Source organism: Equus quagga, chromosome 15 (genome assembly GCF_021613505.1).
Source record: "Equus quagga isolate Etosha38 chromosome 15, UCLA_HA_Equagga_1.0, whole genome shotgun sequence".
Taxonomy (NCBI): Eukaryota; Metazoa; Chordata; class Mammalia; order Perissodactyla; family Equidae; genus Equus; species Equus quagga.
Genome location: NC_060281.1, coordinates 2,565,809 through 2,584,083, shown reverse-complemented (window position 1 = coordinate 2,584,083; position 18,275 = coordinate 2,565,809). Strand labels below are relative to the sequence as shown.

The 18,275-nt window shown below is 39.2% G+C and overlaps 1 protein-coding gene across 1 annotated transcript in view; it reads left to right on the top strand.

Moving 5' to 3' along the window:
• Positions 1-18,275, top strand: part of COL19A1 (collagen type XIX alpha 1 chain) — a 304,996-nt gene that overhangs the window by 40,981 nt on the left and 245,740 nt on the right. Inside the window, exons 5-9 of the mRNA XM_046638990.1 lie at positions 5,752-5,875; positions 7,187-7,462; positions 11,622-11,702; positions 15,748-15,873; positions 16,950-17,012. Of these exons, the coding sequence (XP_046494946.1) occupies positions 5,752-5,875; positions 7,187-7,462; positions 11,622-11,702; positions 15,748-15,873; positions 16,950-17,012 (670 nt within the window). The remainder of the gene's footprint in view (positions 1-5,751; positions 5,876-7,186; positions 7,463-11,621; positions 11,703-15,747; positions 15,874-16,949; positions 17,013-18,275) is intronic.

Genomic DNA, 18,275 nt, shown 5'->3' with positions numbered 1-18,275 from the left:
AAAGAGATACACATTAGATTTAAAGTGAAAGTACAAAGGATTCATTAAAAGTAAGAGGAGAAAGATATATCATGAAAACAGAAATTAAGAGAGACCTTGAGTGGCTACACAATTGTCTTAGTCAGCTTGGGCGGCCACAACAAGATACCATAGACTGGGTGGCTTAAGCAACAGAAATTTATTTCTCACAGTTCTGGGGGATAGAAGTCTGAGAGCAGGGTACCAGCATGGTCTGGTTCTGCTAAGGGGCCCTTTTTACTGACTTACAGATATCCACCTTCTTTCTGTGTCCTCACATGGCAAAGAGAGAGAGAGGGAGAGAAAGAAAGGGAGAGGGTCTCTTCTTATAAGGGCACTAATCCCATCATGAGGACCCTTCTCTCAGGACCTCAGTAAACCTAATTACTTCCCAAAGGTCCCATCTTCAAATGCTGTCACATTGGGGACTAGGGGTTCAACATAGGAATTTTGAGGAGACAAAATTCAGTCCATAGCACTAGTACCAGACAAAATATGCTTTAAGGAACAGCTGTTAGAAGAGACAAGGAAGGGCATTTTGATAATAAGAGTGTCGATCCATCACGACAATATAACAATTATAAACACATATGCACCCAACAATAAAGCCCCCAAATTCGTGAAGCAAAAACTGACACAATTGAAGGAAGACATAGACAATTCAACGATAATTGTTGGAGACTTCAGTACCCCATTTTCAAAACTGATAGAACACTAGATAGAAGATCGATACGGAAATAGAAGACTTGAACAAATCTATAAACCAATGAGACGTAACAGGCTGTAGAACATTCTACCCAACAGCAGCAGAATACACATTCTTCTCAGGTGCGCATGGAACATTCTCCAGAATAGGCCATGAGTTAGGCCATAGTCTCACTAAGTTTAAAAGGACTGAAACCAGCCTGCTGTTATAGGATTTTATAAGCAGTCCCATTTCTACCCCTAGGTTTTCAATTAACAACCTGGAGTTCTAATTTTGGCCGTGCACTATATTTCCCTACTCTCTTCCAATTTATATCACTTCCTTATATTTTCTGTCGATGTTTTCCTTCTCCCAACCGATTTTTAGAAACAATTAGGGCAGAAACCTTTCTTTTTCCATCTTTGTAAGCCTCAGAGTGCTTTACACATGATGGGTGTTTAGCAAACCTTTGCGTAGATCCAAGATGGCCAACTAGCGATTGCAGTTTTTATTTGGTTTGCACAGTGAATTGTTTTTAGAAACACAGTGGTCTGGATAGTGTTTATGAAAAATCTGAATTAATTGCCAAAATTAAAACTCTAAACTTTTCAGATAAAAAAATCTGGGTATTTGGCTTCTCTTGAAAAATGGGATGATCTGGCAACACTGGACCCACGTTCGCATATGGTAACAGTTGGCTGGAGCTGGATAGCAGCTGCCCCTGTGGAGTGGCTGGGCTCTCAGTTTCCCTCAGTCCACACATGTGTCCCCCCAATGAAGATGAGTGTTAGTTGCTGTTATTAACTTGCTTACTCTATTTGTTTTTCCTGTAGAAGTCTTAAGAGAGTGAAACTTTCTTATATGAACATTTCTATCCAAGATGGAAAAACCAAAGCTAGATTGAGAGGGCCTGTGTTGGTGGCTTTTTTAAAATTTTGATTGCTTATATCTGAATTCAATTCATTAATTGTTTCCTTTAATAATATTTATTGAGTACCGGTCTTGTGCAGGCACTCTTCTAGATGCCAGGAACAAGAAGGTGAATGGGATAGAAAAAGAAACTAAGGAAGCTACATTCTAGTGTCCCGGCTGGGCCCTATAGCCACGTAGTTGTGGCTCTTGGCTTATATCAATGAAGAAAGGATATCTTAAGTGTTAAAAACCTTCAGAAGGGGGCCGGCCCTGTGGCAGAATGGTTAAGTTCGCGCGCTTCACTTCGGCAGCCCAGAGTCTTGCTGGTTTGGATCCTGGGCACAGACATGACATCGCTCATCAGGCCGTGCTGAGGCAGCGTCCCACACAGCACAGCTAGAAGGACCTGCAACTAGAATACACAACTATGTACTGGGGGGCTTTGGGGAGAAGAAAAGAGAAAAAAAAGATTGGCAACAGATGTTAGCTCAGGTGCCAATCTTTAGGACAAAACCCTCTTCGGAAGGATTGAGGGGAATGAGGCCAGTGGAGCAGCCGATTGGAATGCTTTTAGAATGCAGGAGGGTTAAGGGTGGAGCGGATAGGGACGATGTAGCTATTCAGAGTATTCATTTAAGAAGTTTGGTGGGTAGACGGGATGGTAATAGAACGGTATAGGTTGGAGGAAGTTTTGTCTGTTTGTTTTATAGTGGGGGGAAGACTTGCATATATTTGTAAACCAAGATAAAAGGGCCATTGCAGAGGGAGAGATTGAAGGTTTAAAAGGAGTATTACACCCTCTAAAATGCAAAAATGACTGTAGAAGGGGAGTTGAAGCAACAGTACATCCTCAGCGACAGAAAGCAGTGGGAAGACTGATGATCCGCTCGACAGATGGGAAGAAGGGAGAACCGACCTGTTGCAGGACGGGGCGCACTCTGAGGTGTGGGCCCGTTCCCTCACTGCACCCTGAGAGACTCATCAGCAGGGGGAACCAGCTTCTGCAGAAGCTGTGGGCGGTGTGTGTGTAGTGAAAATGAGGCCCCCGGTTACCTCCTCTTTCCTCATCTAACCAGAGAAGAGGCAAGAGGTTTATTATTGAGAGAAATTGGGCCAGAGAGCCTGCAGACCAGGGGCAAGCGGAAGACAAAGACAGGAAGGAGGCCCGGTTCCAAAAACAGAGGGATAAAGTAAAAATCTAGACCAAACTGTGCGACCCCGGCACACCCACCCTGCTCTAGACAGCCTGCAGCCAGGTGAGTGCTCTTACCACGTGGGATATAGGATTCTTCTCTGGGAAAACTGAATGCTGCTCGGGAAGTAAGCTCCCCACATTAGCAGCTCAGGGACTCTCAGTGAAATCTGCCAGCTGACCTGCTATAGAGGAAGCTTGTTTGTCGACACACACTGTGCCAGTGTACATAAAGCTTGCAAGTGCTTCATTCTTAAATATATATACAGACTATAAATTAAACCAAAAATTAGAGTATAGCTTCCAAGATGGAAGAGAGACCCCAAACCTTCAAACGGGAAAAGCCAACCTGGATGAAATGAGACGTTCCAGGATTCAGGGAAAGACGTTTAAAAGCTCACCTAGAGGCAGCCCTGATGGCGTAGTGGTTAAAGTTAGGTGCACTCTGCTTCCGTCACCCAGATTTGGCTCCTGGGCGTGGAACCACACTGCTTGTCTCTCAGTAGCCGTGCTGTGGCAGCAGCACGCATAGAAAAACCAGAAGTTACCAACTATACACAATTATGTACTTGGGTTTTGCAAGGCAGTTGGGGGCTGCGGGGAAGAGAAGAAAAAAAACGGAGGAATATTGTCAACAGATGTTGGCTTAGGGAGAATCTTCCCCCGAAAAAAATAAAAAATAATAATAATAAAAAAATAAAAGCCCACCTAATAGATAACATCAGAGATTTATCCCGAATGCAGGATATTTTGAAAAAGATAACAAAAGAGAATCTTAGAAATTAAAAAAATGACAAAACTTCATGTTGAAGAGAAGGATTGGAAAATAAATCAGGGAAATATCCCAGAAAGTAGAATAAATAAGGATATAGAAAAATATAAGAGAGAGGTTGAGAAAATCAGATCATTAATATAGGAGTTAAACAATTGTCTAAAAAGGGAATTCCTGAAAGAGGGGATGAGAGAAAATGACATGGGGAAAGTAAAAAACTTACAAAAAATTTTCTCAGTGATGCACAGCCCGTATTGAAAGATGTGCTCCGTTCTGCTTCTGTGGCCCCAGGGTTCACCGCTTGGCAAGGCATGCTGTGGCAGGCGTCCCACGTACAAAGTAGAGGAAGATGGGCATGGATGTTAGCTCAGGGCCAGGCTTCCTCAGCAAAAAGAGGAGGATTGGCAGCAGTTAGCTCAGGGCTAATCTTCCTAAAAAAATAAATTAAAAAAAAGATGGGCTCAATACTGTGAATGGAAGAAAACCCCCAGGAAATGGCATTGTCAAATTCCAGACCCCTTGGGATGCAAACACAATCCTAAAAGCATCAAGGTGGAGAAAGGATAAAAGAGGAGGAAGTTGGGAGCAAGGTGGAGACACAGTTATTACTGCATGTGAGGGGCACCTACGTGTGGGTTGGGATTTCCTTTGAAAAGGGAGTTTGATGCAGTTACTAGTTCAAAATTTCTATTTGGAAGTCGATATTTTGGTGTCATCTCTTGCCACTACCTGTGCCCAACTTTCAGGTTCATAGGTGATCCCAAAGAGAAATGGCAGGCATCACAGCCTCGTTGTTGTTTTTAATGAACAACATTTCTTAAACCAGTACAGTAATGGTCATTGTAAAATTTGATTTAATACTGGTGACTTTCCAGAGGAAATTCCATTTTAGAAGGTTTCTTTTATTTTGAGGGATGGAAAACAAATGATTTGCTAATGACTTACTCTCTTAGGAGGGGATATGATAATATAGAGGCAATAAAGTTGGTTGTCTCTATTTTTAATATATTCTCAAAGAAGAAGATAAAACTAGGCTATATATACACACACATGCATACATATATATACATAAATACATGTGTGTGTGTTTAAGCAAGCAAAGACAGCACAGGTTTTTCATATTTTTTCCTGATTTCCATACCACATGTGACTTTGTCTCTACCAAAAGGTACAAGTCACATTTCAGAATTCTCCATGACAGTTGGTTGTCAGTTTCAGTCGACCTTAGTGTAATATTTGAAGTTAGTAGTGATCATCTCAGTGTGTTGTGTCTTATCTATATAAACAGCTTCTGGCTATGTGAATCCTTATGAGAATTCTTACCTACTACTCCTTATGATTTTTTTAAAAGAAAAGCAAGATTCCAGCCTTCCAGAGTTTTGACATACAATACAGATAAATTTAAAAGTCACCTTGGAGGAGTGTATTTCTCCTTGTTTTCCAAAGAAAGTCTAAATGTGAGCTATGTTCACTGTGAAATTTTTTCCCTGAGTTTCTTCATGGATCCAGTGACACAGTATTTTGAAACAAGATTGAGGCAGAAGGATAATTGGACTGTCTTTTGGCTTCTTTCTGCTGCCTAGAAAGAATTTGCTCATTTTATTTTCTGTAGGAATGAAGAGTAAGCTAAAACCTCTTTGTTGTACTTAGTGTCAGTTTTAAATTGGTACCGTGAAATCAATGTTAGGAGCTCATTTTCAAGAGTTTAATATGATAAAACTTCTTCTTTGGAAAATATATATTTAGTTGTTAGCAGTTTTCTTTGAAATGCTCTGTACTTCTTTCTACCTACAAAGCCCAGGGGTTCTATTTCTCTCCTCTGTAAACCTCCACCGCTTGCCAGAGCACAGCAAAGAGACTCTGCTGGAGCTTCTTGTTGGGTGAGGAAATATCACAACATAGGCTGTAACCTACTCGCTTGCTTTTACACACCCCAAGCTTTACCAGAAAATTTTGAAAAGAGAAAGAACAAGAATAAAAATTCCATAGGTAATGTAGGCTTGGCTGCTTCCATATATCCATTAGGGAGATTACTGTAAAGTGCATGATGAATTTTAAATTCATTGAGAAAAATATGACGGAAATAGTGTGTTATGTAGAACCTCATGCCTGGGTTTTCCTCCTTTGCCATCTTCAGTTTTCCCACAGAAGTTTTCTGTTTTCCTCCCACAGTAAGATCTTTCCCAAAGGCCTTCCTGAGGAGTACGCCATAGCAGCCACGTTTCGTGTACGAAGAAGCACCAAGAAGGAACGGTGGTTTCTGTGGCAGATTCTAGACCAGGAGAATATGCCACAGGTGAGGAACCATGGAGTCGTGCTGACTGGTTTTCTCTTGTGTGATTAGGAAAAGTGAATCTTGGAACTGTGTGTACCAATTTGGCAGCAGATCTGGTATCGGAATATTCTGTCTTTTAGAGGAATCACTGACAGGGAAATGCAAGTATTCTCCTAGTTAGGATGGTCTTGCTGAGATCTATAATACGAGAACCTGGTGGGTGAGACAAGATTACATTTTTGGGGTTTTTTTACTTCTAGATTCATCTTTTGTTTAAAGACGTTCAAATTGCCCTTCCTTCACAACTGCTTAATTGACACTAAGTCCGCCTCACTAACTTATCTCCTATCATTTCTGATATTATGTTATTTTTAAAGCTGTTCATTGTTTCATCTGAAAATCCTTAGTGAATTAAGAGGTGAAATATAAATATTGAATCTATCAACAAAAATTTATTGAACACGTGCTTTATGATCATTAGTGACAAAGATAAGAGATTTAGAAAGCATGATTCCTCCTGTCAGGGAGCTAAGGCGAAGGGGGTGTCATCCAGAACAACGTAATAGAACATCATCCCAGTGGGAAGATGCAGTGCAGAGGAAGGCTCGGAGTTGGGTGGCGACTGTGGGAACACAGAAAGGACAGCTCCCCAAAATGGGGCACAGGAGAGCAGGAATCCAGCAATACTTGTGGAAGAGATGGCATTGGGGCAGAAAGGCAGGGTGCAGATACTCTAGGGAGGGACATGAACCTCAGTGTTACTTATCAGCACCATACATTTGTGTTTAATTCTACACAAATCCATTGAAACGTTTTTCGTCTTCACTGGTCTTTTAATCGGTTAATACAGTTACAATTTTATGATGGGAAGATGAACTGAACTGAAAGAGTAGGTCTTCTGTGAAATGCATTTTCTCTGCACCATGCAAATCATCAAAGGTTAAAGACGTTGATCTCAGTTTCCATGCTAAGGGAAGTGATCGCATTCTTATTCTTTTTAAATTAGTAACATTGGATTCTTGAATTACTCATACAGAATTATACGTATACTTAGACACACACACACACACACACACACACATATAGGCTCTTAGATGTTCTCTCAAGAAAGGAGCGTATTATATTCACCAGAATGTCCCATATTTAAGCCATTTTTGTAGCTGGATATTTGCTGTTCTTTTATGGTAACAAACCTGGTGGGCACAGGTGTTCTCTAGAGCATTTTACTAAGTGCCTCAGTTATACTAACAGGCATCTTGGGTTTTTATTTGTGATCTTTAATAATTTTGAACATGATTTTAAAATATTTAAAAATAATTTGCATTTTTGCAGGTTTCTGTAGTAGTTGATGGTGGAAAGAAGGTGGTGGAATTTATGTTCCGAGCTGCTGAGGGAGATGTGTTGAACTACATTTTTAAAAATCGAGAACTCCGTCTCTTGTTTGATCGTCAGTGGCATAAGCTTGGCATCGGAGTGCAGTCCAGGGGCGTTTCACTCTATATGGATTGTACTTTAATTGCAAGCCGGCAAACCGATGAAAAGGACGCTGTGGATTTCCGTGGGAGGACTGTTATCGCTGCTCGTGCCTCAGACGGCAAGCCTGTGGACGTGAGTTCTGATGTTGGTTGTGAAAGAGAACTAGTAAAATTTCTAAATTAAAACGAAACATCTTATTAAAACTTTCTTCCTTTAATTGTTATGTAATATGTTTCTTTCTCAATTAATGTTAATTACTGTTTAAATTAATTTGCCATCAGCTATTTGAATTAATTTGCCATCAGATACGTGAAACATAGCTGTGTATGAATTTCCAACTGTATTTTCACATATATTATCTTCTATCTATTTTCACCCATTTTGTTTGGCCTGAATTTAAAAGAAATAGATCATGCCTTAAAAAATAAGGTTATTAAAATCAAATTTTGGTAAAAATTGAAAATATGAGACAAAAAGTAAGCTTGGTCTAAGCACATATATTTTGAATAGAAAGGACTGGAAAAAGATGAACTTGAAATTAAATGGTTCCAGGTTATCTGATGCTTCCATTTGAGAACAATAGACTATTCATCCTCAGAATCACAATTTTTTTGCATTGCACATTATTTTTCATAAGCTGATAATGGCTTTTAGGGTTCTGTTGCACTGAAACACCGCCACTAGTTGTATCAGTAGGTCACTAAGGTGAGAGCAGTTGCCCACTAGAACCCCTTCAGATGAAAAAGTCCTTTAAAAATTACATTGAATGCTCAGATGATATAGATTTATTGTTAATTTCCCTAGAAAACAAGGTCTATAATATTTAAAAAGTGACATATCTAAATTTGATGACTTCACGTTTCCCTGTGGGTAGAATGATGGGAAAATTCATAAACATAATCTGAATTCACGTCACCAATAGGAATTGCTAATGCTTTTAACACAAAACATTTAACAGTTTAGTTTTATTTCAAACATACAATTATGGGCAAATACATATCTGACCAGCATATTATTTCTAAAGGTCCCTGTGGAAGAAATCATACATAGATAAATAATAGATAGATGATAGATGGATAGATATTACATATATTGTATACATATTCAATGAACAATTATTTTTACACTGTCTTCTCTTAGAGACAGGGAACAAATCAGGGAGAATGTCAGGACTAGGGCTCAGTGCTGGTCCCCAGAATAGGTTAGAGCAGGAGCAGCTGGTCCTACAGACAAGACACCAGGACGTCCGGAGAGCGAGCTGGCTTGAGGATCAGAGAGTTGTGGTTGTAGGTCTAAGCCCATCTATTTAATGTTATGATCTGCTAATTTATCTTGTAAACTGTTCATTTATCTGAGTTTCGGTATCCTCAATTATAAAATAATGTTGGTAGAGTTACCAGGTATAATTGTATAAAGTATGTGCCTTGGCGCCTAGTGTGTGATCAGTTCTCTATAAATTCATTTATTTACTCAGGGCCGGACATGCCATCAACCCTGGCATAAGAGAGTGGCAAAAAAAACAAAATACGAAAAGCCTGCTACTCCTGCTCTCAAAGATCTTGAAGGCTCATGGGAGGATTACGGTCTCTATCAGTAAATGGTGGCTGCCAATAATAATAACAGTATTCATTGTAACTACAACAGGACTGGACAGACCTTTCAGGAAGGTCTTTCCAAAGACAAGGGAGGAAGTGGAGACCAGCAGCCAGAACATCAGAGGTGAAACCTCCAGCAGAAGATGGAGTGTAGGCAGACAGGAAGTCAGCTTCAGGGCGTCCTAGCAATGGAAGCAGGGAGTGGCGGTCGTAGCTGCTGCAGGTCCCCGAGGTCGGGACTGGAATCTGGTCTCTTATGGGACTAATGAGAGCAAAGTGGACTCTGGTTCCAGAGGCACTGGAAGAACAAGGAGCACACAGAGACAGATTCATGACCTTTGGGGAAGAGACGGCAACGAGAGCAAGTCATGGCAAGAGCAGGGTCCAGGCTCAGAGCCCACCCTCTGAAGGTGGAGTATTGTGTCCAGGCTCTCATTAACTTCTCGCCCAGGGAAAGAATTAATCCCAGAACCTGAGGCTGAAGAATATTGGGTGTGCCCTTATCAAAAGGCATAATGTAAAATTATAGGTTTACAGTAGTTTCATAGTTTAATGTGGAATCAGTTCATTTAGGATAAAAATAAAGGCATCGCACAATGATGCAGCTTTTTTAGGAGATGGACACTGTTTTAGTTAAGCAAACAAATAAAATATATATTTTATTTTTAAAAGATTCTTGGTCCTACTAAAACTTGAAGTAGATTAATTTTTCATTACCTCCTTACAAGCTCTGTGGTTCAAGATCTGTTATAATGTGAAAATGTTTTATTTATTCAGAATGTATGATATTGAAAAAAATTCTAGTGCTTGGGTTTTATTTTACATATACCACCCATGTGCTTTGTGAGAAAGAGATAGGTGACAAAATTGATACAAAGGATTTTTGCTTGTTGTTTCTTTCTTCTGAGGAAGATTAGCTCTGAGCTAACATCTGCTGCCAATCCTCCTCTTTTTGCTGAAGAAGACTGGCCCTGAGCTAACATCTGTGCCCATCTTCCTCTCAAAGGATTTTTTTTTTTTAACAAACACATCCTGTGTGACAAGGGCCAGTAAAGACTTAGCCCTAAACATTGTCCTTCTAAACTGTTGTGTCAGTGAAGGAATCTAAAGTAACTGCTGAAGAACACAGGCATAATTAGATGGGGCTGAGTGTACTTTCAATGTCGTGGGTACTTGATGAGGTTCTACTTCGTTAAAAATTGATCATCTATCTTCAGTTAAGTAAAATAATTCATATGAAGGGCCTAGCACAGTGGATGGTACATAATAGAATTCCAGTATTTATTGGCTATTTTGATAACAATGATGATGATAAATAAGTTTTAGTTAAGAATATTAATTATTTGGAGTCCCCATTCTTCATTCTATGTAATGAGTATGTTCTGCCTGGTGTCTCATTAGACTGTGTAAGACAGTATATTTAAACTTTATAAATAAAAGTTAGCTTCAATAACCTTGCAAAAAGTTATAGAAAAGAAATCAAGTTTCGTTTTGTCTCAGAATTTTGCATTGGGTGCAAATCTTAGGCTGCTCATGTATCCACAAAGTGTCTGGAGTTTTTAATGCTTCCTATGGGCTGAATTGATTTTGTTCATCTCGGTGTGACTAATAGTTGCAGCTTTTTTCCTCCTTTTTTGCTTTTTTAGTGTTGGAGTAGGTATTCAGAACTAAAGCAGATGTCTGTTTTCTATTTCTGTTGTAGGATTAGTCATTATGATATTACAGTAGAGTTCTTCTATAGGAAGTGCTTACTGACCTAAGTAATGCATGATCCAGCTCTGTTACATTGGGAGACAGAGAAAGAGGTGCAGAGAGGCAGAGAGAGAGAGAAAGGTGGGGAGGAGGATGGGAGGGAAGAGGTTGCTCCTGACCTGTGTTCTGTGTCATGCCATCATACGGTTACTTATTAAATTTGCAACCACAAACTAATTTAAAATAGCCTCTTTACGCATCTATCATAGGGAAATTTTCCCAATAGTCTGTACCATTTTCTTTCTCTTTTGTGGTGGGTGATCTTGTGTGTAAAAGCATGATTGCACTTTCCTTGAACTTTTAATTTCATGTCCACATACCAAAAAAGTGTGAATCTGCTGAGTAAATAGAAAGAATCAGTTATTTTTGTGAAAAGATTGTGAGTCTTGCTCAGGACTATGCCAATATAATATAAAATCCATAGGTGTTGGAGAGATTCCATGAAAAATAGATAAAAACTAAATACCATTTCTTTTTCTTATTGGTAAGTGAGCATCTGGCTTGGTGCCTCAAATAGGAGGGCTGGAACCACGGATAAAGCCTTTCTATCAGGTGCTCGTACCTTTGACTCACTTTTTCTCCAGAAATTTTTACTTTGAAATATTCCTCATTTTGTGGGCACACTTTATTGTAGTGCATGACAGTACCTCTTTTTTTATTGAATACTTCTTTTTTATTGTTTGAAATAACTAGCCCAGGTTTGCCTTTGCTCCCATTGCCTGATTTTCTTTATATGTTGATTTATCTCAATAACTGAGCCTATTTCTCAAATGGTTCATAAAATCATGAGTCCTAAATTGAATAAAAACATTAAACATGTCTACTAGTAATTTGTTTATATAGCTTCTTTTTTTTCTTTCCAGTTAAATGATCATAGTTCTTAAGTGCCTCAATGTGATTCTCCGAAAAACTAATGATGTGTCTTATTACTAATTTTTTAATAGATTGAACTTCACCAACTGAAAATCTACTGTAGCTCAGACTTCATAGCTCAGGAAGCGTGTTGCAGAATACCGGGGACGAAGGTAAGTTCGTTTTCTGGCCTGTGAAGAGCATGGAACGCCTGTCATCTTTCAGTTGCCTGGTCCGTAGAGTCCGAAGGGAGGGCAGCCCTGACTATCTTCTGGTGAAGCCAGGAGAGTGATTTGTTCCAAGTAAGAGACCCCTCTTAGTGCTCTCCCGTAGTTCCTTCTCACAATTTTAATCCCAGTGTGTCGTCCTGAACTTCGGGAAGGATGTTTCCTCGCTTGGACTCAACATGGTCAAAGAGAATTTACGCCTTTCTCCCTAAGCTAGGTTCTGACAGTAGCACTATCATTTTCCAGTTACAGGAGTTTTCAGTCTGTGATCAGACCACATTCTCCCTCATTTCCCTCTTCCAGCCTGTCACCCATCATGGATAGTTTTCCTTGGTGATAGATTTTCCATCTGCATCTTCCTTGTCCCTGTTATTACTGTGGCTTGCCTTTACCATTCATGCCCAGACTGTGGTGTTATTGTGTCAGCTGCCTTACCTGTCACCAGTCCTTTTCCTTTCTAGCATGACCACAGTATGTCTCTGAATCACTGCTTTGTGTATTCATTTACTTTCTTCCACTAAACATTTACTAGTCAACAACATTGATCTTCTAGACATTGTGCTAAGGAAGAAGGCTAACAGACACGAACAAGGCATGTTCCCTGTCCTCTGTTTATCTCTTTCTCAAAGCCTTTGGTCACTCCCTGTTGGAAACAATGGAAATCCAGTTTCTTAGCCTCTCATTCTTCTTCTTCTTCTTTTTTTTTTGATGAAGAAGATTGGCCCTGAGCTAACATCTGTTGCCAATCATCCTTTTTTTGCTGAGGAAGATTATCACTGAGCTAAGATCTGCAGCAATCTTCCTCTATTTTATACGTGGGATGCCACCACAGCATGGCTTGATGAGTAGTGTGTAGGTCTGTGCCTGGGGTCTGAACCAGCAAATCCTGGGCCACCGAAACTGAGTGCATGAACCCCACCACTAGGCCACTGGACTGGCCCCTTAGCCGCTCATTCTTAATATTCCCAGCCTAACTACACAACTGTTACTTTCTTGTACTAATCTTCCATTCAAAAAAAATTACTGAATTCAATACTTTCTGTATCTGTCATTGTGATGTCATATGTGGCATCTTATATATTGGATATAGTTGTATTTGTTTTTAATTTATTCTGCCACATTTTAAACACATTGAGGGGAGTTATACTTTTATATTCTTCTTTTTTATTCTTAGCACTTTTTTTGTAGAATAGTAGTCAAAATGTTGTTTCTTTGGTTTGTTGATTTATCAACTACTAAAGGAGAAAGATGGGACAAAAAAGGGTTTTAAAGGGACTAATTCCAAAAAGTCTTACAAATAGAACATATGAAAAGTAAAAGTAAAAGGTGAAAATGTTTTTCTTTGTAGCTTAGATTTCCCAGAAGCTCTACACTTACCATAGAAAATTACATGGAAATTTTATCAACAGTTTAGTAGCTCAAAAATGTTTTTAACTTCTATCACTCACTGTGGGAAGCAGAATAATAAAGTGACCAGCTGACTCAAAGCATAGCTAAGTCTTTCAAATTTATAAGTTTTGCTTATGTAACTTGGTTTCATAAAGCATATCTCCAACTCAGTTTATGGCTCTCATTCCAAGTAAAATGAAAGTCAGCCAAATACCTTTCTATAAATATCTAGAAAGATAACTTAGAAGGCCAGTCTCCAGGCTTGAAATACCTAGACTTCCTGGAGCCACACATTTAGTCTTGAACATGTTAATTCTCCAAAAGTTTTTCTTTTTAGTTACACTTTTTTGATGTAAGAGCTCTTAAAATAATAATTTTCCTTGATTGAAAAGTAACATCATGATGTTTTGATGTATCTAAATATTATATTCTTGACCAATAGTCACTACTCTGTGTCATCACATGATAGATATTTTCTACTTGAATTATGAGAAAACTGTTTAAGGAAGTACAGGTTTTAGATTTGATGGAGTGGTTTGGGAAATTAAAAGCAGTGACATGACCTCACAAATTATGAAATAAAATTTTAATCATGTTTTAGGAAGGTTGTTTAGGAGTTAGTTTTAAAGAGGAGAAGATAAGGTAGGAATTCATCTCAAACTATGGAAAAAAACAACGAAAGACTGTTGATTTTCCTGTTGATAATTATTTGGAGAGACATCCCCATTCTGTTAATGATCAAGAGAAAACAGAAATGTGCTATGTTTTACAAGTCGGGATATATAGTTTGGAAGATAAATAATTAGATAAAAGCCATTTAAGTGCACCTGCTATAATTTTGACACCAACTGTTTTTTTTCTTGAAAAATGTGTTGAATTCAGAAAATTTTAACGTACTTGCTTAAAAATCTAATTTTTTCCTAGAATTTAAAACCAGACATATTTTTGTTATTAATATTTTATAGCATATTTCAAAGGTGAAATTTATTCAAGACAATCCGTAAAAATACTTCTTTGCTTCTATTAATTAGATTTTCTGTTTCTGAAGCAGTCAAGTTTCATGATTATAGACAGAGAGAGAACAGAGAACAAATATGAACAGAAGGAGGAAATTAGCAACATTTGTTGAAAATAAAGAAGAAATATGATTAAAATTTTGAGGGTCAATTAACTGCAAATGTGCCAAACCAAAACCAGAGGCTGCACGATGAGAGGAGTCTGTGCTTGTACATTTTATGTTCCCTTAAGGCACCTTATGGAGAGTGTGGACAGTTTCATAGTGAAGCTTGAGACCTACTTTCAAAGTCATTTAAATCCCCAATTTAATACAGCGAATCAGTTATCTGGAGCAAAATTGTGGACTCTCACTTGGTCTTAGTTATCTGACTGGAAACCCATGGGCAGGAACTGGCTGGAAAATCGTACAGTCAGATGAGAATAATGGGCTGTTTTTTGTTAATTGTATTTTATTCGAATGTGATTTTTAGACTTATGGACTGGGAAATGTGCTAAGATAACTAAATAGCTGATTATTAAATCTGGAGGAAGTCGATGTGATAGAACCAGTGGTGAAGACAGGAAACCAGTCACGGTGCTTCCGGTGCTATTTTTCTTGCAGTTTTTGTTGTTGTTGTCAAATATTTTTACTTTAAAAGTTATTTATATTTTTTATAGAAAACTTAGAAAATATGGTCAAATTCAAAGAAAAAAGCAAATATCAACCATGATCTCCCCACAATAAATAACCACCACAATAAATGATGATCTTTTAGTTCTGTATCCTGACAATGTCCTTCCATGCATATATGTTTGTAGTTTACAAAGTATTGTGTGACCCCTTTCCCTGAGTTGCAAATGCATGAGATTGCAAATTCAGAGCTACAAACCATGGTGAGGAGCCTGGTAAATGATGCTGAGAGGAAAGGATGCCTTTATCCTCTTTAGACTCTCCATCTGGATTTATTTTTTGAGAGAAAAAAGTTTATTGCTTTGTAACCAAGTTCCACTGCATGTTGTCCCACATGTTCTGAACTCACTGGATAAGTATAAAATTCATCATTTGTCTGTTACGGTGGAGACTTTTTAATAACTTTAGAGGACAATGGACTGAAATAAGATGTACTTTAAATATATACCATCTTAGAGTTAAAAAGAATTTATTTTCTAATTTTACATGGCTTTACAATCATCTTGTTGAAGTAAACTGTGTTTTATAAGTTCAAATTACGTTCTTTTAAAGTTTGTTTCCAAACACATATACAGATGTCACTTATAAATTACTTTATTGTAACGACACAATTATTATAAATGTTTAATATTACTATACTTGTCATAAATTCACCTATAATAGCTTTAGAATTTCTCACCAAAACCAGCAGTTTCTCCATTTCTAGTGTGTTGTCAGTGTAATAAGACACATGCGGGGCCTAGTGATGGAGCAAAGGTGTTATAAACCTTCATATACTCGTGTCAACTTTTGGTTAATTAGAAGGCAGTTCTTGCGGGTAACCCCCGTCGGCCCTAGCTCAGCAGTAGCCAGTATTTGGAGTGTGGGAATGTTTGGAATTGATTCCATTTCCTAAAGCCTCTTTTTGGATTTTAGTGTCCAGAGCAGGATGGCTTTGAAAGTACCACATCGTCATCGGTACCTGCTCATGCCGGTAAAATGTCTGTATATCTGCCAGCAAAACAGGGACTTAAAGCCCAGTGCCAGTGCATTCCACACAAGGTACGGTGGTTTTCGTCTACACCCGCTACCCCTGAATGTGACTCTCGCTCTTTAGTGCTGGTTGAATCAAACTCACAAGCCACTCAGTCCCTGGGGTGGGTTAACAGAAGGGAGCTGGAGATAGGATTTCCTGGATAGTTCTGAGGCCATCTGGCCCTCTTTCCAGGGTGGGCATTAGAATGAATAGGAAGCTGAAGGGAGGAACTACCTGCCATTGACAAGTACTGAGTACTTAACATGTGCCAGGAATCGGCTTCAGCTCTGGGAATTCACAGTTGAGGGAACACGGTACCCACTCTTCAACACACACACATTACTCTACGCAGTATTTCTTTGTTGTGTGCAGACTGTGTGTCCACTATCCCCACATATCCAACCAGCTGTCTCCCTCCACCGTGAGCTGCATGGGGATATGCAGTGGGGCTCTGCTATTGCTCAGAGAACTTGCTCCCCTTGTACCAATATGATCCCTTGGTCGTGGAGGCTGGGCCATGGACCTCCGTGACTGCTTTTGTGGACGTTAATGGCAGTCATGAGGCTGTGCTAAGAGCAGGCTGAGTGATCGCTTGATGGCTTTCCTCTATGTCCAAACCTGAGGAAAGGAAGGAGGAAAGGAAAACTTGCCCCAGTTAGAGCAGAGTGTCCCCTAGCACTGTGCCTTGATACACGCACTTGGACTTAACTCATCCTGGGGCCACTTTTCTCCCGGCTGCAGGAGGGGAGCTGGGGGTGAGGTGAAAGTCTAGAGGAACCTTATGTTTCCTCCAGCGACCGGTACCATATAGTAAGCTCCACGAGAAGGGCAAGTACAAGGTACGTGGGGGCCATAGAAAAGCAGCATGTGTCCCAGGCTGTGGAAGGTCTCGTGGAGGAGATGATGCTAAATGGCATTTGGCAGAGGGAGAGTAGGGAGCCTCAAGAACAAGGGGAGAAGGGCATTCCAGAGGACGGACTAGCATCAGCTCAGAGGAGGGCAAAACTTCATCTTACTGTTATCAACTTCATAGTTATAAACTATTTGTCTTTAGCTCAATGTGACAGAACGTTTGGTAACACAGAAATTCATTTTTGCTCAGGGAGAAGCAGGATTCCCGGGAGCTCCAGGTTCACCTGGTCAGAAAGGGGATAAAGGAGAACTGGTAAGACCACCCAACACTGTTGGAATGAAATCGAATTGGTTCAAAAGCGACTTTTTGAATGCGTGCGTCTCATTTTCCTATGCCCATACAAGTACACATTTCTGTTAAAGGCCATCAAGGGCTGTGTTTAAATGCTGAACACTGACTTACAGAAAACTACATCAGCGCCCGAGTCTGCTTTTGAGTTCCTTTTAGAAGGCTGGCCGAAAATTTGAAAAGATTTGGAAACCCAAATCTTTGTACTTGTAAGCAAACCGTAAGCAAAACTGTGAAGCAAGAATGTTTATTTTTTATTTGTGCCCTAGCCTTCCTTAACACTCTCTTCTCCAAATCCTTGATGAACTCCTGTTTCTCTTGTCTGCCGAGGGGTCCCCACTGAAGATTCTCCCTTAGCTCCCTACCATTTATTTATTATTTAACTTCTAATAAATTCATACCTCCTTTACCCATTTCTTCTACCCCCAACCCTGGCCTCTGGCAACCGCCAATCTGTTCCCTGTATCTGGGAGCTTGGTTGTTTTCTGATTTTGGGGCGTTTTTTTAGATTCCACATATAAGAGTGGTTGTATGGTATTTGCCTTTCTCTGTCTGACCTTTCACTTAGCATAATGCCCTTGAGAGCCATCCATGTTTGCAAATGGCAAGATTTCATTCTTTTTTCATGGTTGAATTACATATATATATTATATATATATATGATATATTATATATCTCTCACAATTTCTTTATCCATTCATCCTTCCATGGCACTTAGGTTGTTGCCATATCTTGGCTGTTGTAAATAATGCTGTAATGAACATGGGGGTGCATATATCTTTACAAGTTAGTTTTTTCATTTTCTTTGGATAAATAACCAAAAGAAGAATGGCTGGATCATATGGTAGTTCTATTTTTAATTTTTTGAGGAACCTCCACACTGTTTTCAAAAGTGCACCAATTTGTATTCCCACTAACAGTGTACAAGAATTCCCTTTTCTCTACATCCTCACCAACACTTGTTATTGTTTGTCTTTTTGATAATAACCATTCTGACAGGTATGAGGTGATCTCATTGTGGTTTTGATTTCATTTCCCTGATGATTAATGATGTTGAGCATGTTTTCATGTACTTGGCCTACTGTATGTCTTCTTTGGAAAAATGTCTATTCAGATCTTCTACCCATTTTTTAATTGGATTTTCTTTTTTGCTATTGAGTTGTGTGAGTTCTTTATATATTTTGGATACAGGCATACCTTGGAAATATTGTGGGTTCACTTCCAGGC